This window comes from Sciurus vulgaris (genome assembly GCF_902686455.1).
Source record: "Sciurus vulgaris genome assembly, chromosome: 2".
NCBI lineage: Eukaryota > Metazoa > Chordata > Mammalia > Rodentia > Sciuridae > Sciurus > Sciurus vulgaris.
Window position 1 is genome coordinate 149,331,128 of NC_136462.1, and position 25,501 is coordinate 149,356,628.

Genomic DNA, 25,501 nt, shown 5'->3' on the forward strand with positions numbered 1-25,501 from the left:
GGGCGGGGCCTGTCATGTTCCAGCTCACTTGCCTATGTGCCCGACTCTCGCTGGGCTGTGTTGGGAAATCTTTGGGGAAAAGTTTCCGGAAAAGGGACGAAAGATCAAGGATTCCCCGATGTCAGCTCCGAGCAGGGTCGAACGAACCAAATACCTGTCCGTTTTAGGTCCAGGTATTTGCAACCCAGAAAGCGGCGGTCCGTACCTCAAGGCCAGGAATAATACAAGACCATCCGGTTAAAAAAATGGAATTTCAGATAAACAATGAATTTCTTTGTGTGAGTATGTCCATGCAACTTTTAGGACATTTTATACGAAAAACATTTTTTTATCTTAAATTCGAATTTAACGGGTGTCCTTTATTTTTATTTGCTAACTCTGGCAATTCTAAAGTTCAGAGAAGAGAGCAGGCGGACAGCGGGGTCTGGAATCTCACCAGCCTGTCTCTCCACGCGTTGGGGATACCCCTAGAAACTTGGCGTGGAAATGAAATGAGATAAGTAAAGCTCGGTGGTGTAGTGTGTGTAGTGTAGGCACCCCCGTTACAGGCGAGGAAACGGATGAGACTTTTGCCTGCGCCAGTAGGTGGCAGAGGCGAGAGCAGAACCCAGCAACTGGAAGGAGACCTGGCATACAGTGAGCATTGAGTACCTGCTTGCTGAATGAATGGAGTAAGACTTCAGTTACTGCCAGGCTGGTGCTATAACACGGGGGTGTTCCCGGCTTTTTGGAGCCCGCCCCAGTTCACTGAACACCCCACCCTTCCTCTTCCCTTTCCTTAAATGTGCCTGGAAAGAGAGGACCAAACATTCTATATAAAGAGAAGGGTTTTATTCACAACTTCATCAGAGAAGCAAGAAAAACAGCAGTGACATAGATTGAGTTTGCATCTGCAATATTCCCGGCGATTCAGCTCAGATTCAAGCTCTGGATTTACATCCAGATGGGGTCACCACAAGGGTTCTATTCAACAACTTGCCTGGGTGGGCACACTCTAAGTCACGTTGTGTCTGTCCCATTACTGGCATCACTTCTTCAGTATTTGCACCACCAGCCTCCTATACTGAAGGAAAACAAAGAGAAGAAATGACCTGGTGAGAGGGGCAAATGATAAAGCCATGCTGCCATTCCTAAGTGCTGGGTGTTTGTGGGCAGAGATGGGCTCTCAATTGAGGCCGCCCACCTAGCATTTTTCTTTCTGAAAGTCCTGAGAGGAGTTAGGGGTGGTGGCTTTTTCTCAGAATACAACCCCATAGCACAGGGAAATCATGACAATTAACGGAGATCATGGAAGTCAGGTACAAGTATGGTGTCTGGCTCTGGGACAGTGTCAGTTTCCTTATTGCCCTACCCCAAGCTCTGCCAGACCTCACTCAAGTTCCCCCAGCTCAGTAGCTAGGGATTCTCTAGTTAGCCTGCATGTTTTAGGCCTTCAAATTCCATGGCCCTAGAGGTGATAATTGTCTTCCTTCAGAATCAGCCAGCCCATGTTCCTAGCCTTTATTATGTGAGGTCCCCAGGGATTAGGAGCTGTGTGTATCCAGAAGGCAGGGATGTTGGCTGGGGCTGGACCTTCTCTAGGGAATGACTCCCCACATTTCTTTCAACAAATACATACTACATGGTAGGCACAGTGGGGGACACAAAAGCGAGGTAGTCATAGGTATGCCAGAGAGCTCACAGACTGGTGCTCCTGCTCACTGAGGGCGTTGTGTGTGCCCAGCACCATGCTGCACATGTGACCTAAATGACCTTATTTAATGGGAGGAGGGCCTGCAATGTTTCCATTTTATGGATGAGGAAGGTGAGCCTTAGAGTAGGTAAGTGACATTTCTAAGGTTATGTAGCCATTGAATAGCGAGGTTATGAGCCCAGTGCAGTTGCCAGAGCCCATATTCTGCCACATCACACAACTTTCTGCATATGGCAATAGTACCAAGGACGGTGTGTACACTAGAGATAACATCAGGAGCAGCAAATGGAGGGGCAGCTACCCAAGCCACTAAGGGTTAGGGTTAGTTCTAGCTTTAGGACCTTGAACCACAAAGATCATTGGTTTACCACCAAGAGTGATTTGCCCCACCCCAGGAGACATTTGGCAATGTCTGGAGGCATTTTTGTTGTATTTTATTTGTAAGGTCAGGTTCTTGCTCTGTTATCCAGGCTTGCCTCAAACTCCTGGGCTCAGGGGATCCTCCTGCCTCAACCTACCAAGTTGCCAGGACTAAAGATGTAAGCCACCACACCTGGCTTGGAGACAATTTGTTTGTCACAACTTGGGGAGGAGAGGAAAGGTGCTACTGGCATCTAGTGGGTAGAAAACACAGATTGGCTAAACATCCTACAATGTGTAGGGCTACCCAAAACAAAGAATTATCCAGTTTAGAATGTCAAGAGTACTGGTGAATGTGAACAAGGTTCTAGTTCTGTTTTGGCTGCTGACTTCTCTTTCCCTCTCTGGTCCTCCGGGTCCTAGCTCTGGCCAGAAGTACACATAGGGCACAGCGAATGTAGACTTGGCTTATGTAGTAGGGGACATCTGGAGGAGGGCAAAGCCATGTAGACTAGGGGAAAAGATTTCTTCTGCTAAGAGGCCAGATAGTATTAGCTTGTGATTTTTTAAACTGGGTGATGGGGGACTTTTTTCCCTACTTCTTGCTTCATGGGGTTTCCTGGGAAGGTCAGCTTCCTTTCTTTGGAATGTGCCCCCTTTAAGCCTTGGAACACAGGGAGGACCAGGAATCCTGGCTTTCTGGGTTCACACCCATTATGTCGTGGCTGGGCAAGCCCACCCAATGCTGGGTTGTAATTCCTCTATGTTGGATCCCAGGTGGCCTTGGCTAAACCCTCTTGGTTTTGGGGTGGAGGACTGGCTCACCTGGGTTTGGGGTGCTGGGCTGCTGATGCTCATACTCAAGAGCTTTCTTTAGTCGTAGGATCCTGAGCAGATCATGACTCAGCTGCAGCAGTCTCTGGTCCCTCAGGGAGGTGTGGGGAGTTGTCCCCAGTGGGACTGCTTGGGGGGACTCCAGACTCTTCTTGCCCATGAAGTGACCTAGAAAGGAGGTGCCAAGGTACATGGAAGTCAGGGAGTGAGGAGCCTACCCCAGTGGTAAAGTTCCCCATCTTTCTCACTTTTCACTTCTCTTGGAAGACAGGAACCCTTCGTTCTCCTCATCAAGGAGCCACAAAGACATCTGGGTGGTGACAGTCTGCTACCTCAGCTTTTCCTGAACAGGTATAATGACAGCACAGCTGGAAGGAAGGTGGGACAGCTTAGGACTGGGGGAAACTACCAGTTGTGTTGCCTGCTTGGTCAGAAAAGGGTCAGGAAAGAAGTGGGAATGAAGAGGTGTCTGAAGATGAATGTGCAGAAAGACACACCAGAGGTTATAAGATTAGGCAGTCTTGCTTAAGGGGAGTACACCAGTCAGCAGTCGGATCAAGTCCAGCTCTGCCTTGAACTTACTAAGTGATCTTAGCCAAGTCACTAACCTGTCCGAGACACAAGTTCTCTACTAAATTAGATTATCCTCTAATGTCCCCACGTGCTCGGACACTAGGAGGGGCTACAATGTCGAGAAAAAAACGGGGCTAGAGCAGGGTTAGGGGTCCCCTAATACTTACCGGTGGCCCAGAGGTTGCCCCGCGGGTGCACTCGGATCCTGCTTGTTCGGCTGCGGGATTCCGGAATATCCCAGTTGAGCGGGGCGACACCGGCAGCCAGTAGCATGAAGAGCAGGAGGCCACTGAGCCACCGAGCGCCCACCGCGTGCCGGGCCATGGCAGTGCCTACAGCTCTTGTTCGCCCGCCCGCTCCGGCTGCCAGCTCTTGGGACCCGCCTTCCCCGCTTTTAAACCTGCGCCCAGGGCGGAGCTGCGACAGGAGCCCCGCCCTGCCGCCCATGGAGGCCCCGCCCCGCACCTGCTCATGGCGGGGTGGGCCCCGCCTCCTCCAGGGGTCCTGGCTTGAGCCTATCGCCCTCCCGCCCCACCTGCAAGCCAGTTTTGGGGCCTCCCTCGCTACGGCCGCTGGCTTTCAGCCACCAAGTGATGACTTCAGCCCCTGAGCTGCTTCTCTAGGAGACTAAAAGTGGGGTAAGGAAGCCCTCCTCGCAGCACGGGCTTCTTTACACCACCCAGTCAAGTGCCAGGCACCAGAGGGGCTCCATAATTAATTCTCGTCACCCCTCCCTCTTGGAGCATCTGGCCCCGTCCCACCCCCAAGAAGGCACCCGAAGGAGGGCCCACCCAGACCATAGGCAGGAGAGAGACCTCTGGGTCAGAGTGGAAAGAGCACTGGACCAAAACCCGTTTACACTCTATTTGACCTCATTGGACTTCACTTTCTTCAAGTATAAAATAGAAATAACAACATCGCCTTATTTTAATAATTTTACATAAACATAATTATTTTGTGGCAGGAAGCAGCAGTCTTATAGAATCTGCCCTCTCAGACCCAGCACTTTCGTCCTCCTAAGGAGCTATTCCCATTTGAAGAAAAGAACTTATGGATTAGTGGCATCACTTAGAAGGGGAAGACATTGTGCTCCATAATAATTCATTTATTTGTGCTTAAACATTTACTGAACACCAATATTCAGAGCCCCATGAAAGCAATAGGAGGAGGGGAGACAAATTCCCTGCTTCCAAGAGAGCTAACCTTCTCATTAGAAACAGTACAAGGAGAGACTGATGGAAGAGTGGAATGCAGGCCAAGCCCTGGGCCCCTTGCTGGACACTGAACAGTATGACTATAACAGATCTTACTACAATTACTTTGAAGAATTATTTTTTCTGACTCAATAATGACACCTGCTATTATTACTCTTGCCCTGGCATTTACACCTCTCTGCTTTCTTGTCACAGATCCCCATGGTGTACAGATATAGCTCTTACCACCTTCCTATAATAATCATTCCCTTTGCATCCATCACACTCCCATCCTACCTTTGTCTGGTCCATGGATGCAGAAATTAGTGGAAACTCATATTTAGTGAGTGATTCCTTGCTTAAATGTTTGAAGGAAATTATTTTGTTTCCCCTTACTGGTGGAAACGGGCTGAGAGAGTCACTTAACCAGATATCTCACTGGAGTCTGGCATCAGGTCCCCAAAAGCTGTGAGGGCAGGTACAGTTCTCCCCAAACTCTCATACCCACTCCAGTTTTACCATCCCATTTCAGCATGCAGTTGGGTTTCAATTTCTCAGGGAGGAGAGGGAGCAGGCACTGTGAGTCTTACTTCTCTCCTGCAGGTGACCCTGTGACCTGTTCTTACATATTTATTTATACTGAGCCAAGCTTCTTCTAACACAAGTCCAGGTTCACGGCTCTGAGACTGGCTCCAGAAGCCCTCAGGACCATTTGAAATGTCAGCCCAGCACAGGAAAAGGGGGTCCCTGAAGATCCTAGAGAAAAAAAGCAGCTCCACAGCCAGCTATAAAAAATTGTCTAGGAGACTGGGCTTCCCTGGGAGAGTAGGAGAGGAGCTACAGCAGAAAGGGTGGCTAGTCCAACGGAGCACTAGGCTCTGAGTTTAGCAAGAGGACCTTATCTGCTCACTGCCTAGTCCCTATGTATGTGCTGATGACAAGGGAAGACCAAAGGTTTCCATCCCACAGGGAGAGGCTCACAGTGTATCCTCATATCAAGGTATATGAGGTTCATAAATTCAGGGCTCACTCATGAACCTCCCAGGATTCTACAACATTCAAGGACATCTGTGGAAAATGGGGAGAAGATTCACAGAATGATCAAAGGGTGACCAAGGGGATGAAAGCTACATGGCAAATCCCATTATAACTAGCACTAACAAAACATTTAAACTAGCCAGGCGTGCTAGTGCATGCCTGTAATCCCAGCCTCTCAGGAAGCTGAGGCAGAAGAATCCTGAGTTCAAAGCCAGCCTCAGCAACTTAGCAAGGCCTTAAGCAACCTGGGGAGACTCTGTCTCTAAATTATAAAAGAGGGCCGGGAATGTGGCTCAGTGGTTAAGCATCCCTGGGTTCAATCACTGGTACCAAAAAAACCCCTCCCAAAACAAAACAAAAATTAAACTGCACCAAGTTTTAAAATCAAAAATAGTTTGAAATAAAGAACATAAATATTAATGTTTTTGTATGTATTCATTAAACTGAAATTAATTACAATTAACACCTTTTCATAACTCAGTCTTTTTTGCCTGTTTTCTAAAAATACTTACATGTATGCTTCCTTGACTCTCAACATGGCTTTGAAGTAGAAAAGACTAGTACCATGCCCATTTTACAGAAGAGTTAACTCACAAAGAGAGCAAGTTAGTACACAGAAAGTAAACAAATGAAGAAAACCAGACCACAGACTTGAAACACATGTGAAGTATAGAAGATGACAGAGAAAGGGAAAAGCAGAAATTTAAATTAGACATAAATGAGTCTAGTGAGGACTGACAAACCAGAGCTGTGTAGAGCAGGATGATGTGAAGTCTGTCCTGGTAGACCTCTGCACTGTTCTCCATCTGTGTGGGCTGCAGAGATGAAGAAAAATATCCTGGGAACTCTCAAGTCCTGCTCTTTAGTTTTACAATCAAGAGGAGTTTATAAAATCAGGAAGAGAACGGAACCTTCAAGGGAGAAGGAAGGAAGGGAGAATTGGATTTGTGAAAAAACTTCCTGAAGTCACAAGGAATACATTTTAGCTGTAATTATCAGAACATTAACCATTAAGAAGGAATCTTTCAAGTTGGACATTCACAGGCTACACACATGTAATCTCAGCTCCCTGGGAGACTGAGGTAGGAGATCACAAATTTAAGTACAGTCTTGGCAACTTAAGACCCTGTCTCAAAATAGCTGGGTGTGGTGGTACACACCTGTAATCACAGTGCCTAGGGAGGCTGAGGCGGGAGGACAGAGAGTTCAAAGCCAGTCTCAGCAAAAGCGAGGTGCTAAGCAGCTCAGACCCTGTCTCTAAATAAAATACAAAACAGGGCTGGGGAGGTGGTTCAGTGGTTGAATGCCTGAGTTCAGTCCCCAGTACCCTAAAAAATAAAAACAAATAAAAAATAAAAAGGGTTGGCGATGTAGCTCAGTACTTAAATGCCCCTGGGTTCAATCCCTAGTACTAAACAAACAACAACAACAAAAAAAAACCCCAAGGACTCAAAGAGAAAGGAAAGACCTACATCTAATGAAAAAGGATGAACACTCCAATAGTGACTAAGAAGCTGCTATTCAGCTAAATGGTTCAAGTGCTCAGGGACACCATGAAAACATAAGAAAGTGAGAAGCCCCAGGCAGCATTAATAATTCATAATTATTTGCATGGAATATTCATGTATTTAAGGAGACACTTCCATAATTGAAATAAAAACTCAACCTCAAAGAGGGTTAAAAAATGCTTGGAAATCTGGTGGAGAATCTCACTATTAATAATCTGAGAAAATCTGAGGTGGAAAAACCTGCAGCCAATCAAGAATTCTCATTTGACTTAATAAAGATAAAATAACTGGCTTATGACCCTCAGCATGGTGATGTGATAAAAGTAATATACCTCAAGTCTGGCTCTGCCATACATGCATTAGAAGATCCTGGTCAAATCCCTGAACTTCTCCTGACTTCTCTCCTTTGTAGAATGGAGGTTATGTTATTTTGAGATTTATAAAATGAGAGAAAGTAAATGTTTGTTATAAATTATAAAGCACTTAGCAGAGCATCTGGTACATTCTAAGTACTCAATATTATTAGCTGAATCCTAGGAAAGCAAAGACTGCTTTAAATCTGAAGCCCATGACAGGGGGAAAAAGTTTGCTTGCTAGCAGCAAAGACCACAGTGCTCGCACAACAGAGCCTAGCTCTGGCAGCATGCCTATTATATTTTAAGTTATTTGATAAACCAAAATGCCAGCACATCTACCTAAACTCTTGACTGATTCCAAGAAAAGAATTCTATTCCACACTCTCTCTTTTTTGGCTTAAAGAAGTCATCAGGCTGAGACCTCTGATCAAAGCCTGCTGCTGTTTGATTTACTTACTTGCCTGACATTAAGTACAAATTCTAACTAGACTTTGTGAATTAAAGATGGAATCCAGCTTACCAATCTAAATAGATGGGCAATGGTTCCAGAAAAACGATTTCTTTTATTTTTTTCGTACCCAGAGATGGAACCCAGGGGTGCTTTATCACTGAGCTACAGCCTGTCTTTTTTTGAGACAGGTCTTGCTAAGTTGCTGAGGCTGGCCTCAAACTTGGAATCCTCTTGCCTCAGTCTTCCCAGTCCCTAGAATTACAGGTGAGGCCCAGAGAAATGATTCTTTTTGTTGTTCACTTCTTTCTTTTCTTTTCACTCTCTCTCTCTCTTTAAATATATTTTTAGTTGTAGGAGCTGAGGTGTGGCTCAGTGGTATATGCTTGCCTAGCATGTGTGAGGTCCTGGGTTCAATCCTCAGCACCACATAAAAATCATATAAATAAAATAAAGGTATTGTGTCCAGTGTTTCACCACTACAAACCCAGTCCTGAAATATTAAAAAAAAATTTTTTTTTAGTTGTAGATGGATACAGTACATTTATTTTTTATTTATTTATTTTTATGTGGTGCTGGGGATAGAACTCAGTGCCTCACATGTGCTAGGCAAGTGCTCTGAACCACAACTCCAGCCCCAAGAGAAATGATTCTTAATTCAGAGTAGAAGTATTCCAGAAACTTCAAAGATTGGTAGACCAAGGATAGGATATATGGTCTGAAAGTCAGCTGGGCATGGTGGCATATGCCTGTAATCCTAGAGGCTGAGGCAGGATGATTACAAATTCGAGGTTAACCTCAGCAACTTAGTAATACCCTAAGCAACTTAGTGAGATCCTGTTTCAAAATAAAAAATAAAGGGATGGGGATGTAACTCAGTGGTAAAGTGACCCTGGGTTCAATTTCCAGCACCAAAAATAGATGAATATAGTTTGAAAGTCATACTCAAAATAACATAATTGTATATGAAAAAAGAGGATTATTTTTATAATACAAACTTAAGTAAAAGTAAGTTAGAATATTCTTCATTGGTGAGGATAAGAGACTAGAAGGGAGATACTTATCAGAATAAAAAGGAGATATGAGATTTTCATGTTTTCTAAGAGGCCATGAGTTTTTGTTTGTTGGTTTTGTTTTGTTTTGTTTTGTGGTGCTGGGGATTGAACCCAATGATACTATCACTGAGCTACATGCCTAACCCTTTTCATTTTGAAACAGGGTCTAAAGAAGTTGCTACCCTTGCAAACTTGCAACCCTTCTGCCTCAGCCTCCTGAGTTGAGATTATAGGTGTGAGTCACCATGAATAGTGACTACAAGGTTTTTAAAGATTACAAAAACACTGTTCTACAGAGTGGTTGAAGGTTCCTGGCTGATTATGAGGTCTTTTGCAGAGACTGACAAACTATACCATGTATAGACAACTTTCTATGAAATCAATCAATGGAAATCATTATGCTAATTAGAACAGGGATTATTACATGACATCACAGTATGTTGCTTGGTTCTCAGGTACTATTACAAATTTTTTTTTAAATTTCATAGAGCACAAAAATAACTATTTCTCTCTTTGCATTAGATACTAAGGATGAGAGCGAAATCTATGGATTTCTCCCAGCAGACAAAAGAATCTTCTGTTATCTTGTAGGTACTACCTTCACCTCCAATTCCATCCTTTTCTTTTCCCACACTTATTCCAACCTTGAATTCTTTAATTATTAAATTGTATTATGATAATTTTAGTTTTTTTTTTTCTTCAGCACTGGGTATTTGAATTCAGGAATGCTTTACCCATGAGCTATAACCCCAGGCCTTTTAAGAATTTTTTTGAGATAGGGTCTCACTAAATTGCCAACGCTGGCCTCAGACTTGCCATCTTCCTGCCTCAGTCTCCCAAGTTGCTGGGATTACAGGTGTGTGCCACCCCATCTGGCCCTCTTCAGTTATTTTACATTTATCACATAGTGCTAGGTATATAGTTTATGAAACCAAGGCAGTGTATAAGTAAATCTAAAATAAGTAAAGTACTGTGATTAGAGAACAGAAAATATACAAGAATGAATCTGAAGCTGGTCTTGTCTTGATGCCTTCAAGGAACTGGCCTTTCCTGGGATGAGAGAAAGGAACAGAAAGCAAACCACTCTGAGGACAAGGTTAAAGAGGAACAAGAACAAAGTACAGGGCAGTCCCAAGGAGGAAGCGCTGTACACATTTAAAAGCTTATGCAAGAATAAGAAACAAGCAGGAGGCAGGGGTGTGTGCCTATATTCCCAGCTACTAAGGAGGCTGAGGCAAGAGCATCACAAGTTCAAGACCAACCTGTCTCAAAATAAAAAGTAAAATGGTCTGAGGATGTAGCTCAGTGGTAGAACACCTCTGAGTTTAACACCAAGTATCACAAAAAAGAAAAGAAAAAGAAAGAAACACCCCTTTTGGGGCTCTCTGTGCATCTATATTATACTTACGATCTTATATTGAAAAATTATGCATATTGCCCTATTAGGGCAGAGTGCCTGGCAGAGACGGACCTTGCTTTACTCACCTTTGTATCCCCAGGGACTAGGTGAAAATCTACATAGTAAATGCTCAGTAAATGCTTGCTGAATGAGGGCTGCAGTGTAGCTCAGCGGTAGAGCACTTGCCTAGCACGTGTGAGGCACTGGGTTTGATCCTCAGCGCCACATACAAGTAAATAAATAAAGGCACTATGTCCATCTACAACTTAAAAAATAAATAAATAAAAAGTCTGCTGAATGAATGATAAAGTTTTCAGCAAATGAAGTGAGCAGGCACTCCAGGTAGGGATTATGTCTGAATAGTGAAACCTATATGGATGCAACAATGTGAGATCTGGGGAGAGCCAAGACTGGAAAAGTCCAGAATGACACTTAGGAGACAATGTTTTCACCATTTTTTGATAAGTCCTGCACATTCTAGTTTCTGTAACACTACTTGGTTACACAGCATTCTCTCCACACATACTCATCTTGTGTATATGAAGGGTGCTATATACCATGAAGGTATCCCTTAAAATTCTAGCAAAGGAGAAGGGAGATGAAGACATGACTAGCTAGAAAATAGCCTGAAAAGGCTGTCCAACTGAAAGATGATCCTGAGGAAAATAGACAATCCATTTAACCAGACAGAATCAGTTGGATCACCTCTGACTCTTAACAGTGTTAATAAATACATAAGGAGGGTGACCTCAGGTGCTGAAATAGTTCCCTACCATTTTATGAAGGGTTATTTGGTCTTGGTAAAACATATGCAAACAAGCATTTTCCAAATACCAAAAAGAGTACACAAGCACCCAAGAAAGTTCAGGTTCTCTGAGAAGTCTATGACTCCCTAACAAAAGTGACAGATGCCAAGAAAGAGGACGAAGGCTGGGGTTGTGGTTCAGTGGTAGAATGCTTGCATAGCATGTGTGAGGCACTGGATTTGATTCTTAGCACCATATTAAAAATAAAACAAAGATATCATGTCCATCTTCAACTAAAAATATTAATTAAAAAAAAAAGACCCAAGAAGAGTCCAAGAACAAAAGAGAAAACAGGATTAACCTTAAAAAAAAAAAAAAACATGAAAAAGGTATATGCAGCTTAAATGGAATCATGGAGAGTAAAGTTTTGGCGAGATCAAGAGAATATACTTACTAAATAACAGGAAAGCACAAGTCACTTTAATGATTCATATGCTCTACTCCAGAATAACAGTTCAGTAGCAATGCTAACTGAAATTACTGCCTATGATTCCAATGCATGATTATACTGAACATTTACTATATGCTGCTTCATGCTACCAGGGAAATAGAGCATAGTGTCTATAAAATGAGGCCCCTACACTGGAGAAGCTCACACTCTGCTGGGGGATCCTGAGGCCATATCCACACCTTAAACAGCATGAGACCGCCGATGATGAGTAGCAGTGGAAAAATTACTCATGAAGATGGTTAAGACCCAAATACAAAGACCGACAAGGGTATGCAATGCTAATGTGAAAACTCACTGGGGATGTAGCTCAATGGAATAGTGCTTGCCTAGCATGCATGAAGCCCTGGGTTCAATTCCCAACATGGCAGGGGAAAAAAAAAAAAAAAGAAGATGATAATGTGAAAACTGTAGGGAGTACAGCACAGGGATGCTTAATATTAGCTGATTTCAAAGCCTGAAAGGTAGGGGAGACACAAAATTTATGGTCCAATCAAGAGATATTTCTCAAAGTAAAAGGTACATTGATACTAATTAGCGGGTGGTAATTATCTAAAATAGGCACAGAATGAAACACTGGTGGAAACTGGTACCCAACCAACAGAAAGCCACTGAATGTGTATTTCTAGACTCAGGAGATGTCATTGAGAATGGAATCCCAATGTAAATGTAGGACTTAGAAGGTGAGTAGATATAGTACAAAGATGAAAAATCTAGGCAAGTATTCCTTCACTGAACACATGAAAACTGGAGGGGAAGTTTGAGGGAATCACTAAACCCGAGTTTAAAGATGGGACAATCAAGTGAAAGGGTCCAGGGGGTACAGAGATAAGAGACTGGGACTGAGGGCAGGCATCTGGAAATAACATGAAATTTATTAGTTGGAATTATAAGAGTAGACTGGGTAGCCAAGAGAGAATTTCATTATCAAATTCTGAAAGTTTTACAGTTCTCATACTCCTTCCCAATTCCTTTCATTCACCATGTTGAGCCCTCAATTTCCCAAACACTGCTAAATCTCAAAGAGCTGATATGTCCATTCAATTACCAAATTAAACCTCTCTGGCATTTCTTGCATTTTGAAAGAGCCACTTAAAATATATTTACTAATAAAATCTCATATATTTGTCTTATTTTTAGTGCTAAACTATACAATATAAAAACTAGGAGCATAAAATGCCTCTTCCCGAAGAATGAAGGAACTTTGGAGGGTGTGGAGGAAAAGGGGGTGGGAGGGGGGTGGGAGCGGAAAAACAGTAGAATGAAACAGTATTACCCTATATATATATATATGTATGATTACATGAATGGTGTGAATATACATTGTGTACAACCATAGAAATGAAAAGTTGTATCCCATTTGTGTACAATGAATCAACATGTGTCTGTAAAAATAAAAAATATTAAAAAAAATGCCTCTTCCCCAAAATAATCTTTTTATTTTTGGCTAATGAAGTGGTTCAAATGTTTTAAAATACTTTGAATATTTTTTCAGAGAGTTTTAGCTCTTGCTTACAATAGGAGCATTTAGCAAAGGAGAAAGAATGATACATTCTACTGAAATATTTAAATGAGGGAAAGTATTGTTTTCCTCCCAATTAGTGTCTAAGGAGGAAAAATTGGGATAGGAGATATAAGTCTAAGACCATGGGGATTCCAACTTTGGCAAGGAAAGCACACTGTATCTCCAGTGGTCTGTTGTGGCTGAATAGCTATCATTCTCCATAGGTGATTAGGTGGGAAGAAAGAAGGTAGTAATATTCTGCCATTCCACTCAAAAAGCTGTTTTAGCACTCTCCTGCTTATGAGAAAATGTAAATATTATATAAGGACAGGCCGAAAAGAGCATTTGTTAACCGTGACTTGCCAAGTTTCATACTCTGCTGAGACCATTAAGCACCCATATCCAAAGTTAGAAGGCTAAAGCCTAGTTAATAGACTTAGGAGGGCACTGTTATCTGCAAGGGAGGGCTGCAGAAGTGTGTCTCTTGTTCTCATTCCATTAGCATTACAGCATGAATGGACTTACACCTCAGTTGAACAAATAACAAAATTGGATCATGTAGAGAAAACTTTGAGACTTAAGCATTGAACACAAGAAGAGAAAAGAAAGAAGACTATTTTGTGCTTAAAACATATTGGCTTACCCTACACTCCCTGCTTCCCTGATGGCTTCAATATTTAAAAAAAATGCACAATTGGGCTTTGCATTCATTGCTTTAAACTCTGCCTTCCTTAAGTCTGCATTAGAGAAAAGCAAAGTCAGGCACTTAGTAGAACAGGTTCAGGCAAATCAGAATTTAAAGACAAGTACAATGCTTGCCCTCCAGCACCTTGTCTTGCCTCCACCGTATGCTGTGGTATACAAAGGACTGAGAACATCTGAAGTACACAAAAGGCTATGAGTTTTTACAGGCCAGTGAGATTTTCTGAACCTCTCAGGAACACAAGCTGGGTTTATACACATCTGAGTCACACCCTAGTGAAGAATCAATTTTATGACTAAGAGATTTCCTATGAACGTCAATGGCTACTTTTGCTTCACAAAAACAAAAACATAACAACAACAAAAAAATAACAGCATTAGGGCAATCTTCTTAGCTGAAGGGCTCCTCAATCCAAAACCTTTATACCCCCACTAGGATTACTAAAACCATCCAAGGAAGGCAAATCTCAGGAGTTTTCTGGACAAACACAATCCAGGGATAAAGGGATTCAATGTGCAAAGTCTTTTATTTAAAATTCTGAAAAGTTAAAGACTTATGACCACCTCAGTATGTGCCATTCCGATCATAAGGAGGAATGACAATTTCAAAACTCGTGCAGAGTTGCATTTTCATTTACAGAACTCTTGTAGGCACTTTAGAAGTGAAGCTTGGCTTCAAAATACAAACACTGGGGGCTTTGGCTCAACCTTTTAATATAAAAAATTCACTGATGTACAAAAATGTGAAAGTGTGACAATGACAACATATGAAATTCTGTGATTGAAAGTCCCCTCGAGTGCACTCTAGTGCACATGCACCCGCCCAAACAGATTCTGGCGTGGAAACATAAACTAACGTAAACCAGGGCTACCGAGAAGCGCCAACATGTGTGTTCTCCATTCCACCAATCACAGACCAACAGCTACTCTGAACGGTCAGTAACAAAAAGTACGGCATCTTCCCAGGAACAGCAATGCAGGCTTCTTACTCACGATGAACCAGCACGAATAAACCCAGCAAAAAAAGTACTGCATACTACAAAATAAAGACAGAAACACAAGTCAGAGATGTTTTTAAAAGTTCTTAATTTCTTAGAATCAACTAATAAACCAAACTTTTTGGCCATGATAAATTTAAACTATTGGGCTGGGGTTATGGCTCAGTGGTAGAGTGCTTGCCTAGCATATGTGAGGCCATGGGTTCAATCCTCAGCACCACATAAAAATAAGTAAATAGAATGAAGATATTGTGAAAAAAATTTCTTAAAAAAATCTAAACTATTAAATTATATTTTTAACCATAAATCACTTAATAGTTTCCAAAATGAAGCAAAAGATCACCATTTAGGGGCTTGACCCCAAGACCTCATGCATTCTAGGTGCACACAACTTACCACTGAGCTACACCCTCAGCTCAAATTCACTTTTTTTGTGTGTGTGTGTGGTGGTACTGAGGCTTGAACCTAGGGGCACTTTACTACTGAGCTACATCCCCAGTCCTTTTTATTTTTTTATTTTAGGACGGGGCCTTGCTAAATTGCCCAGGTTGGCCTGGAACTTGCAATCCTCCTGCCTCAGCCTCCAGAGTAGTTGGGATTACAGGCATGCACCACAATACCAGGTCTGAGAGCACATTTTTAATGAAACATACAGTATAATCTCTCACCTTAAATTTAGGATAGTCATTCATGAGGATCGTCACAATTCCAATATAAGGAACAAAACTAAAACAAACAAACAAAAATGATCATCACAGAATTTCCTAAGCAAAACAACTATTTTTATTAAACTATCAATATGTTCCAGAGAAAACTAATTTTCAGTTCACAAAGCCCCTTTGTATATAATATCCTTTTACTCCTTTCAATAGCTCATGGTAGGGAAGTTAGGAATATAACCATTTTATAGATGAGGAAACAGCTGATCATGCCCAAGGCACATAGTCTCTGTGTGGTACAACCACTACTAGAACTGAGGTCTTGGATCTACAGTTGGTGATACTGATACAGGGAGTGTCCTCACAAGCTTTAGAGAGCTGTCAACCTAGCAGGGGAGACAAGGCAAACAAAGCCAGAATATTACAAGGTACTTGATGGTAAGTGGCCACAAAGTAAATGCAAGAGCTCTTATACGGAAGTACTTAGAATTTCACTGCCCTATTATTTGAACCACCTGTAATCTGGGTTTGGCCCTCCTAATCCTGAAACTTTTCTGAAACAGTTTAAATCACTATGTACAGCAAACTAATCTCAGCCTTCATCTTTCTTTACATCTTTGCAGTCTTTGACCTTGATGACCCCAACTTGCTCTTGAAATCCCTGCTCCTTGGATATTTTTTTCATCTATTTGTACCAAATTTGTTTCTCCATCTACCTCTATGCTGCTATCATACAGAAGAGAGCCAAAATGGAAGCTGATCTTTGTACACTTTGTAACAGCCCACAGATTTTTTTTATTCAGGGCACCCACAACCTTTGCACCTTCATTCCATGCCAAAGGCAGTCAAAACAGAAATTACTTCCTATGTAACATCTTTACCATCAAAGCTGAAGATAAATTTCAAGAATGGACATTTTATCTTTGGTGTATTTCACTTTCTAATTCCAGTGGGTCAGGAGGCTGAGGTAGGAGGATCATGAGTTCAAAGCCAGTCACAGAAACTGAGAGACCCTGTCTCTAAATTAAAAAAATATAAAAAAATGGGTGGGGATGTGGCTCAGTGGTTGAGTGCCCCTGGGTTCAATCCACATTACAAAAACAAAAAACAAACAAACAAAAACTCCCTTACTTCTCATTGTCTCCTGTCCTCACCCTTTTTCTGTTCTCTCTTCCCACAAACTCCCCTTCCATATACACTGGTGTTTCTTAAAACCTAAACCTCCTTTGTCAGAATCATTTGGATGGCTTGTTAAAAATGCATACTCTTAAATCTTCCGCAGGTTTACAGGTTAGGAAATCTCTTTCACACTCAATTTCAAAAAGCCTAGCTCTAGTGTGAGGTGCACAGCACAGGTATGTGGTGAAAAGAATATCACCTCTTGGGGCCTATGTCTTAGCCTCAACTCCTGGGTCCTTTAAGAGCTGAAAAGTGACAGTCTCTATAGAATGGCATTGCTAAGTTCTAGGAGGGAAAATAGAAGCTGGCTATCTATATTGTTTTATACACACTTTTTTTGCAATAAGTGTTCTGTCACAAAAACAATCACTTTCAGTGAAGGTAAATCATCTAATTTAAGAACATAATGGCAAATATCTCACAGTAAAATGCAGATTAAGACTTATAAAAGCATCTGTTTGCTATTAAAACATCAAGCTGCTAATTCTGATCTGATGACCAGCAGCCATTCTCATAGGTAGAGGCTTTCTTCTGTTATCTCCACACAATGGTATATATGCCCAAAGAAAAACCATCACAGAACATAGTTTTCTTAGGAGAAACTCATGGAAACTTTTTGTTGTTGTTGTTGGCTTTTCCTTGACCAAAATAGGTTAAAATGAAAGCAACCTCAACTTTAGGAGTTATACAAGCAAAACATAAGGCTGCAAGAATATGGCAAGGCAGCCCAAAGCCAAACCAAAGATTTAATTACTTGTACCATTCCTTCCTGCCATAGACAGATATAGCAGAGTTAATAATGAAGTGTACAATGCTCCTATCATCAGTCATCTTTAATTCAGATCAGTTGTACTTTTTCCCCATTCTGCTCGGTAAACTCATATATCAAAGGAGAGTTGATGATAAGCAAAACAAGGTTTAAAGTAAATAAAATAAATACCATCCACAGGGCCAACTCCAAAGCAGCCTATGCCAAGTTAACACCTAAAAGGTAGAGTATGGCTATGGGAGCTCTTGGGATCAAAGGTGCTATTTAGAAATAGCTTCTTTGGCTGATGTTTTGGGGAAAAAAATGAAAAAAGAGAAAAATTCAAACAGTAAAGGAGATAAGCCAAAAAAAAAAAAAAAAAAAAAAAAAAAAAAAATAAGATGAGAGAACCCAGAACAGTTTTGTCAGATGTTGAAAGAGATCTTACTAAAGTTTGGACCCCAGCGACCAACTAAGAGACTATGCAATGACCCAAAGAGGATCATTTTGTTTCTAGAATGACCTGTTTCAAGTAAAAAGTACATTTTAAAAGACTTATTTATAAAACTAATTTCAGTCAACAGAGAGCTCAGATACTCTGCTCCTTATATTTTAAAATATTTTATTTTGGATTAACATGTAATGCTTGTACATTTTTCAACAAATCAAGGTTGTCAGCATTTCCATTTCTATATCAATGCTTTGTTTGGAAACTTCAAACTTCTCTATTATAGTTCTTACTTATATTTTTATTCATTTCATTATTAATATTTCTATTCCTTGATCTTCTGCCAATCTTTCAGTCTTTTCTCTTGTTGCTCTTTGACAAACAGGTTCTCTTGTGTTTTTCAACTTCCTGAATTTAGAAAGAATCACCCCAACTAAATGCTTAATGGGTCCAGTGTCAGTTTTATTTTCTAAAATTGCTTTTACTATATGCTACAAGATGAATGAACCCTGAAAATTAGGACATGTGAAAGAAGCCAGACACAAAGACCAAAAATGGTATGGTTCTGTTATATGAAACACCCAGAACAGGCAAATCCATACAGACACAAAGTAGATTAGTGGTTGTCAGGGGCTGCAGGAAGGGCGGGATGGGAAGTGACTGCTAATGAGCATGGAGTTTTATTTTGAGATTGATGGAAATGCTCTGGAATTAGTGGTGATAGTTGCACAATCCTGTGAATAAACTAAAACCCACTGAATTGGACACTTTAAAATGGTGAATTTTATATCCTTTATAATGATGAATGTATGTAAATTCTATTTCAATAAAAAATTATTTTAGATAACTTTGACTTGGGGCTTTATATCTCAGTGTACAACTGTTCAAAAAACCAAAGCATTTTTTAAAATGCCTAAAAGGACATGTGTACCATAGTCACAAACTTGTCTGCAAAAAAACACTATTGTCAAGATTTGGTACAGCCTAACTCATAAGTTTAGTGTTTTATAAATACAATTTCCACAAGAGAAGGTGATAAATTACATTACATGTCAAAGTAAGTGGTGGTATAATCAATGGAAAGTGAATTTGTATAGTTGAGTCTGCCCTCCTGCTGTTCATGTACTGTATGTTTTATACTTCATAGAAAATAACATAATTCAGAGAGTACCAGACTAAAACTTTGTTTCTGTCTCCCCCCTCCCCATCTTTTTTGTGGTACTAGTGATTGAACCCAAGGACACTTTATCACTGACCTACAGTCCCAGTTCTTTTTTTTTTTTATTTTGCTAGCAGGGTCTTACTAAATTGCTGAGATCTTGCCAAGTTGTCAAGGTTGGCCTTAAACTTGTTATCCTCCTGCCTCAGCCTCCTGAGTCACTGGGATTACAGGCATGCACAGCAAGCATACCTGACTGCATTTTAAAATTAAAAGCCACCAAACACCTATATTTTAAAAGTTAGGATTAGAGAAAGAGTGGTGTGTATAGTTTGGGACTTTTCAAAAAAATCTTCAGAAAGACAAATTATTGGCTCCTCCAACTTTTTAGAGCACGATATATCTTTGACTCAACAAAGGACCAGAGTGAAAAGACACCTATAATAAACACTTCAGAATCAAGACCCACGTAAAGGGAGACACTGTTATATTCATAGGAGCATACATAAAAAGCATGGCAAAATTTGTTAAAAGACTTAAAATATACATATATTTAACCGATAATTATACTTCTTGGAATTTACTATGAAAATTGCTTGGGCAGCTGGGTGCGGTGGCACATTCCTGTAATCCCAGCAGCTCGGGAGGCTGAGGCAGGAGGATTGTGAATTCAAAGCTAGTCTTGGCAACTTAGCAAGGCTCTAAACAATTCAGCGAGACCCTGCCTAAATAAAATACAAAAAGGGCTGGGGGTGTGGCTCAGTGGTTAAGTGCCTTGAATTCAATACCTAGTACCCCACCACCCAAAAAAGATTGCTTGGGCAGAGGCACTGAAATACATGCAACAATGATGCTCACCATAACACTGTTCACAATTAAAAAAAAAATTAGAAACAACCTGGACACAGTGGTACATAACTATAATCTCAGCTACTCAGGAGGATGAGGAAGATCACTTAAGCCCAGGAGTTTGAGACCAGCCTGGGCAACATAGTGAGACCCCATTTCAAAAACCAGAAATAATCAGAATATCTAACAATAAGAGATTGACTAAAATTTAGTATGATCTATTGATCTATCCATACAGTAGAATAATAGCTCTGTAAATGATGATATATAGATAAGTTTATTGATTTGTGAATATACTAGCAATTTTCTGGGTGAAAAGAGGGTTATAAAATATTGTTTCTTCATACATAAAATGTTTTTGTATCTAGAAACATATCTATTAATACCTGCACCTTTATCTCTCTATATAAGGACTTAAAAGAACTTAAACCAAAGGCTAACAGCAAATACTTACAGAGGTAGAGGAGAAGCACAGTAAAGCGACTTTGTTTATGATGACTGGTATCCCCTTATATATCTACATATATCTGTTTATTTACAATTAAAGGCAAAACAAAAAGACTCAAAGAGACTGACAAGTCTGAATAACCCTGAATAACCATAAGGGCATCTTTGACACTGAAGAAGATGGGTACTATTATTTCTCAGAAGCACTGATGACCTAATTTGGGTTTGTCTGTCATAATAAATGAAATTCCTCTAAAGCAGAGGCACATGTGCATGGTCTGAAGGTTCTAATCCAATCTCTTTGGCTCCAAAGTGAGTATCTCTCACGCTATAATTGAGGCAACATTCAGTTAGTAATCTGCACTTTTGTCTGTACAGTACAATTTCTCAGTGTGGTGGTCTGCTTACCAGTGTAATAACTCTGGATTCACAGTCTATTCTAGGTCAGAAGGACCACAGATTCTGATAGCAGTTAAGAGTGTCATGAGGGGGCTGCAGCTGTAGCTCAGTGATAGAGCACTTGCCTAGCATGTGTGAGGCACTGGGTTCAATCCTCAGCACCACATAAAAATAAATTTTTAAAAAAAGTATCATGTCCATCTACAACTAAAAAAAAATAAAATAAATTTTTAAAAAAGAGTGCCATGAGGCATCCTAATAACAAGAATCAGTAACTACCTTTTTCAAAAATGTTATGCCAGTAATTTTGGTGTGATGGTTAAGACAGTGGGCCCTGGAGCTGCCAGCCACTTACTACTATCACTGTGATTTCTGGTAAGTAACCTAATTCCTCTGAGTTTCCTCATCTGTAGAATGGGAATATTAGGGCTATTCCGAGGTTAAAATGAGGTAATACTTATAAAGCATTTACAATCAGTCTCTGGTAAATAGTAAGCCCTAATGAAGGTAAGTTTTGTTAATACTATTAATAACATTAAGGCAGTTAACAATTCCATACTTCCTTATACCAGTAACTTACAATTCCTGTTCTCCACTGATCTGTTCTCCTGATAAAATCTGAAATAAACAGGCTTAATATAATTTTTAAATTTCATGACTAGAAATAAAACAGTATGGAATAAATGAATGACAAAATTAATTTAGATGAACACTTTTAAATTGCTGACTCGGTAAATTCCTAAGAAATTGTTTCAGGAAGCAGGATTAATACTGCTCCAAATCCTCATAGCCTCACCCAATACAGACAACAGAGTACAAGAAAAACACCCAATAATATTTCTTAAGCAAACTGAATAAACATGAATTTTTAAAGTGTCACATCCAATTCACCATCTCTTTTATTGTACCCGAGTTCATCTCCTCTAGAGTAGGAGACCTGAAGATTTAGGTGAATTTTAAGACGCACACTTCAAAAGACACAAATGTGATTTGGTGAAACCAGGGCCAAAATGCTGTGTATTTAGTTGTGAATGATCAGATATGATTGAGAGGGCCTTGTTTCAAGTGATATGAAAAATCTCAAGATGTTCCCCTCTATACTTACCCTCTGGCTCTCCCCACAACATCTTTTTTCTCTAGCCAGTGTTGTCCTTGTTTATAGAGGCCTCGGTCATCAACAGCATTATTATCTCCTTTGGTCAAAAACTTGATATGCCCATTTTGCCTTGAAAAAGTAAGGTAAACCCAAGTCATTACATAATTCTTCATGGCATATGGAAGCACAAAATATGGTCTTGTTAACCAAAAATTCCTGTGGCACTGGGGTACTTTATCACCGTTGCTAGTATTAAAATAACTCTTGGTTTAGCTAAAAGGATATGAATAGCTGTGTTTATAACAAAGATTAAAAACAAAAAGTTCAAATTAAGGAGTTGAAATACTATGCAAGCATTAAAAACAAATTTGTAGAAGAATTTTTAATGGCACTGGAAGATCGTACATAATTTGCTAAGTGAAGGAAAGAATACAAAACACTATGTACATACTAGGGAATGAAATTGACCAAATTATGTTATGTGCATATGTGAATATGTAACAATAAATCCCACTAGTATGTGTAATAATAATAGACCAATTAAAAATAACAGTACACACAGAATCATCTTGTTTTTACAATAAAATACATACAACCAATTTTCTAGAAATGTTAACTGAGTAAAGGAACACATTAAATTAGCCTTAGGATGTAACTGGTAAAATGCAGATTATGGGAAACAATAGAATGACCTAGTTACTTCAAATAATTTGCAAGGAACAAAGAAAGTTGGAGAAGGAACCTCTAGATGAAATAAAAGTCTATAAAGACACATCAACCTTATTTGAATCCAAGTTCAAATAAACTGTTAAAAAGAAGTTATGAGGGCTGGGGTTGTGGCTTAGTGGTAGAGTGCTTGCCTAGCATGTGTGAGGCACTGGGTTCGATCCTCAGCACCACATATAAATAAAAGAATAAAATAAAGGTCCATTAACAACTTAAAAAAAAAAATAACCCACATCCACTCTCCCTTTTAAAAAAAAAAAAAAAGAAGAAGAAGAAGTTATGATCTACTGGGTAATCTGAACAAAGACTGGTAAAAATGATAAAAGCAATTAGTTTTTTTTGTTTAACTGAGGCAGGATAGAATGAATAAGACAGGTAGAAAGGAGACAAAAGAAAACAGAGACTAGCTGTAAATCTAAAAGCCCCACGATCAGACTTACTCCCCAGACCTGATTTTTCCTCTAGGACTATCACTCCCAAATTTCTGGGAAATCTACAAATCTTAGAGTTACTGTAAATTTACTCATCTATGAAAATTAGCTACTTTTGACTAAAGCTTTATTAAGTACATGATTATCCTACATAATGTGTTTTAAGATTAGATAAAGCAAAGGAAGATGTATTTTAAGAAACCTATAAAACAGGCATATCCCAAATGTTAGGAAGATAAGAGACCATGTCAAGTGAACATGCTGGGAAGCCAGATCACCATAAATGTCATGTGATTCATGATCAAAGAACTGAGTTCTCTAGGCTGACCTTGTTCCCACACATCTTCCCACTTCCACTGCTTGAAAAGATTTCTGTAAAAGAAGAGCTGGAGATGTAGCTCAGTGATAGAGTGCTTGCCTAGCATGCATGAGACGCTGGGTTCAATCCCAGTAATACACACAAGAACAACAAAAAAGAAAAAAAAGTACACAAGACCCCCAAAGCACTTCTAGTTCTTGAGATGGTGGTCTTCATTCAGAATGCATATCTTGAGCTCTCACTTTCTTTCTTTTTCTTTTTTATATATTTTTTAGATGTTGATGGACCTTTATTTTATTCATTTATTTATAGGCGGTGCTGAGAATCAAACCCAGTGCTTCACATGTGCTAGGCAAGTGCTCTATCATTGAGCCACAACCCCAGCTCCTCAGTTTTCACTTTCTAATGAAGCTTTTCTTTTTTTGGGGGGGGGACCAGGGATTGAAACTTACCATTGAGTTACATTCCCAACCCTTTTTTATTTTGAAACAGGGTTTTGCTAAGTTGCTGAGACTGGTCTCAAACTTGTGATCTTCCTGCCTTAGCCTCCCAGTTGTACTTTGCTAAAATTCAAATCTGTGACATGTTGACATGTCAAGAGCCTGGATGATTCCTGTGGAGGTCTCTTTTGCCTCTGGAGAAAACTCTTCAAAATCCCTATGGTGACATAACCATGCTAATTTTTTAAAAAATTTTCATTAGTTGTTTTTGAACTTTTATTTATTTATTTGTGTACAGTGCTAAGAATTAAACCCAGTGCCTCACACATGCTAGGCAAGTGCTCTGCCACTGAGCCACAATCTCAGCCCAATTGTTAAGTTTTATAAAAGTCTAGCAGTAATGCTTGGTAGATATTTACTGATATGCTTATATATAACATGATATAATATCGAGGATCTGATTCAAAATATAAAAGAGAAGGAAGAGGAAGGAATGTAGATAGGGCAGAATTGGCCCCACATTAATCATTACTGGAAATGGGTGACAGAAACATGGGGTTTATTATACTGTTCTGTGCATGTCAGAAAATTTCCAAATTCAAAAACAGAAACAATAAAAAAGCGTATTAAACAATATATAAAATAACATTTTAAAGGCATAAACAGTGGCTTTCTGTAGCTTACCATTATCTTTTTTTCTCTAACCAACATATATTACTTTATTAGTAAAAGAAGCTAACTTTAAGAGAAAAAACACTCCAATTCTTCAGACATGCTAGGATTTACAGGAACAGAATCTTGCTTGATCAGAAAACTCTTTAATTCTACTAAAGAACTATGAAGCTTCTAGTAATTAAAATTTTTAATTAAATGCAAAGTATATTTTATAGTCCGGCCTAAAATTAATTCAAGTGTTTGAGTTAACCACTATACTAGAAAAGAAAATTAGCTTCAAATTTCTACTGACTAATATTCACTTTAATTCTAAGTCAGAAACTGCCTCACTAGACGCTAAATCTGCAGATGAAACTAAATTGGGAGGTGTTGTAAACACTGAAGACAGTTAAGTGCAAACCTCACATCAAAAATGGTATTTCAGTAATAAAATGCAAATATATACAGAGAAAAGTAACCTGTAGCTAACAATTCAGTAAGTGAAAGAATGTCTGAGAAAGTTTGAAGGGTAAAAGAGGACAGGCACCAGAGGGGCTGGCTGCAAGAGTCAAAGTTGGGAGCAGCAGGAAGAAACAATCAATTCAACTAGCAAAACACATCAACCACACAGTTGCAGAAAAGTAAAATCAGATATGAAGAGAGAAAAAACAGGAGATGGGAAACTCCCTAGGGAAGGGGGGGAATGCTATTGATCTAGGCTATTTCCAAAGTTCTGATGTGTCAGCAAAACAATCAAATACAACCAATTTCCCTCTACTGGGCTGTAATTAGGAGAGATCACCATAAGTTTTGTTGAAAAAACAGATTTCCATCTCCGTAATGGTGGAACAAATGCCCTGGTGGCGACCAGCTCTTACTAGACCTATTAAGACATACACTAGCACCAGCTCAAAATACTGACTAAGAGGCACATTTATATAGGATTTCTCTCCTACTAACACAGGGACCAAATATTTAATATTATCTATCACCAAGGAGCTCAAAAGCATTAAAATTAAATTCACCCATCAT

General features: G+C 39.9%; 2 protein-coding genes and 1 long non-coding RNA gene across 7 annotated transcripts in view; 1 reads left to right on the forward strand and 2 right to left on the reverse strand.

The window, feature by feature from the left end:
• Positions 1-165: 165 nt before the first annotated feature.
• Positions 166-14,645, forward strand: LOC306653818. Its single transcript, XR_013761797.1, has 2 exons — positions 166-278; positions 9,581-14,645. It is a non-coding gene; the product is annotated as an uncharacterized lncRNA (long non-coding RNA).
• Positions 817-8,560, reverse strand: NMB (neuromedin B). The gene is given in 4 exon segments (XM_079126845.1): positions 817-1,063; positions 2,879-2,917; positions 2,919-3,055; positions 3,628-8,560. Coding segments are annotated over 4 exon segments (492 nt in total). The 5' UTR covers positions 3,908-8,560; the 3' UTR covers positions 817-1,027.
• Positions 14,615-25,501, reverse strand: part of SEC11A (SEC11 homolog A, signal peptidase complex subunit) — a 34,814-nt gene continuing 23,927 nt past the window's right edge. The window contains exons 4-7 of one of the 5 annotated variants that reach the window (XM_079126843.1): positions 21,909-22,028; positions 21,384-21,421; positions 15,584-15,641; positions 14,615-14,953 (exon numbers count right to left, since the gene is read on the reverse strand). In XM_079126843.1, the coding sequence (XP_078982969.1) occupies positions 15,616-15,641; positions 21,384-21,421; positions 21,909-22,028 (184 nt within the window). In that variant the 3' untranslated portion in view covers positions 14,615-14,953; positions 15,584-15,615. Of the gene's footprint in view, positions 14,954-15,583; positions 15,642-15,681; positions 15,961-19,217; positions 20,733-21,383; positions 21,422-21,908; positions 22,029-25,501 lie in introns of those variants that run through there. The other 4 variants (XM_079126840.1, XM_079126841.1, XM_079126844.1 and 1 more) reach the window with 4 other exon arrangements.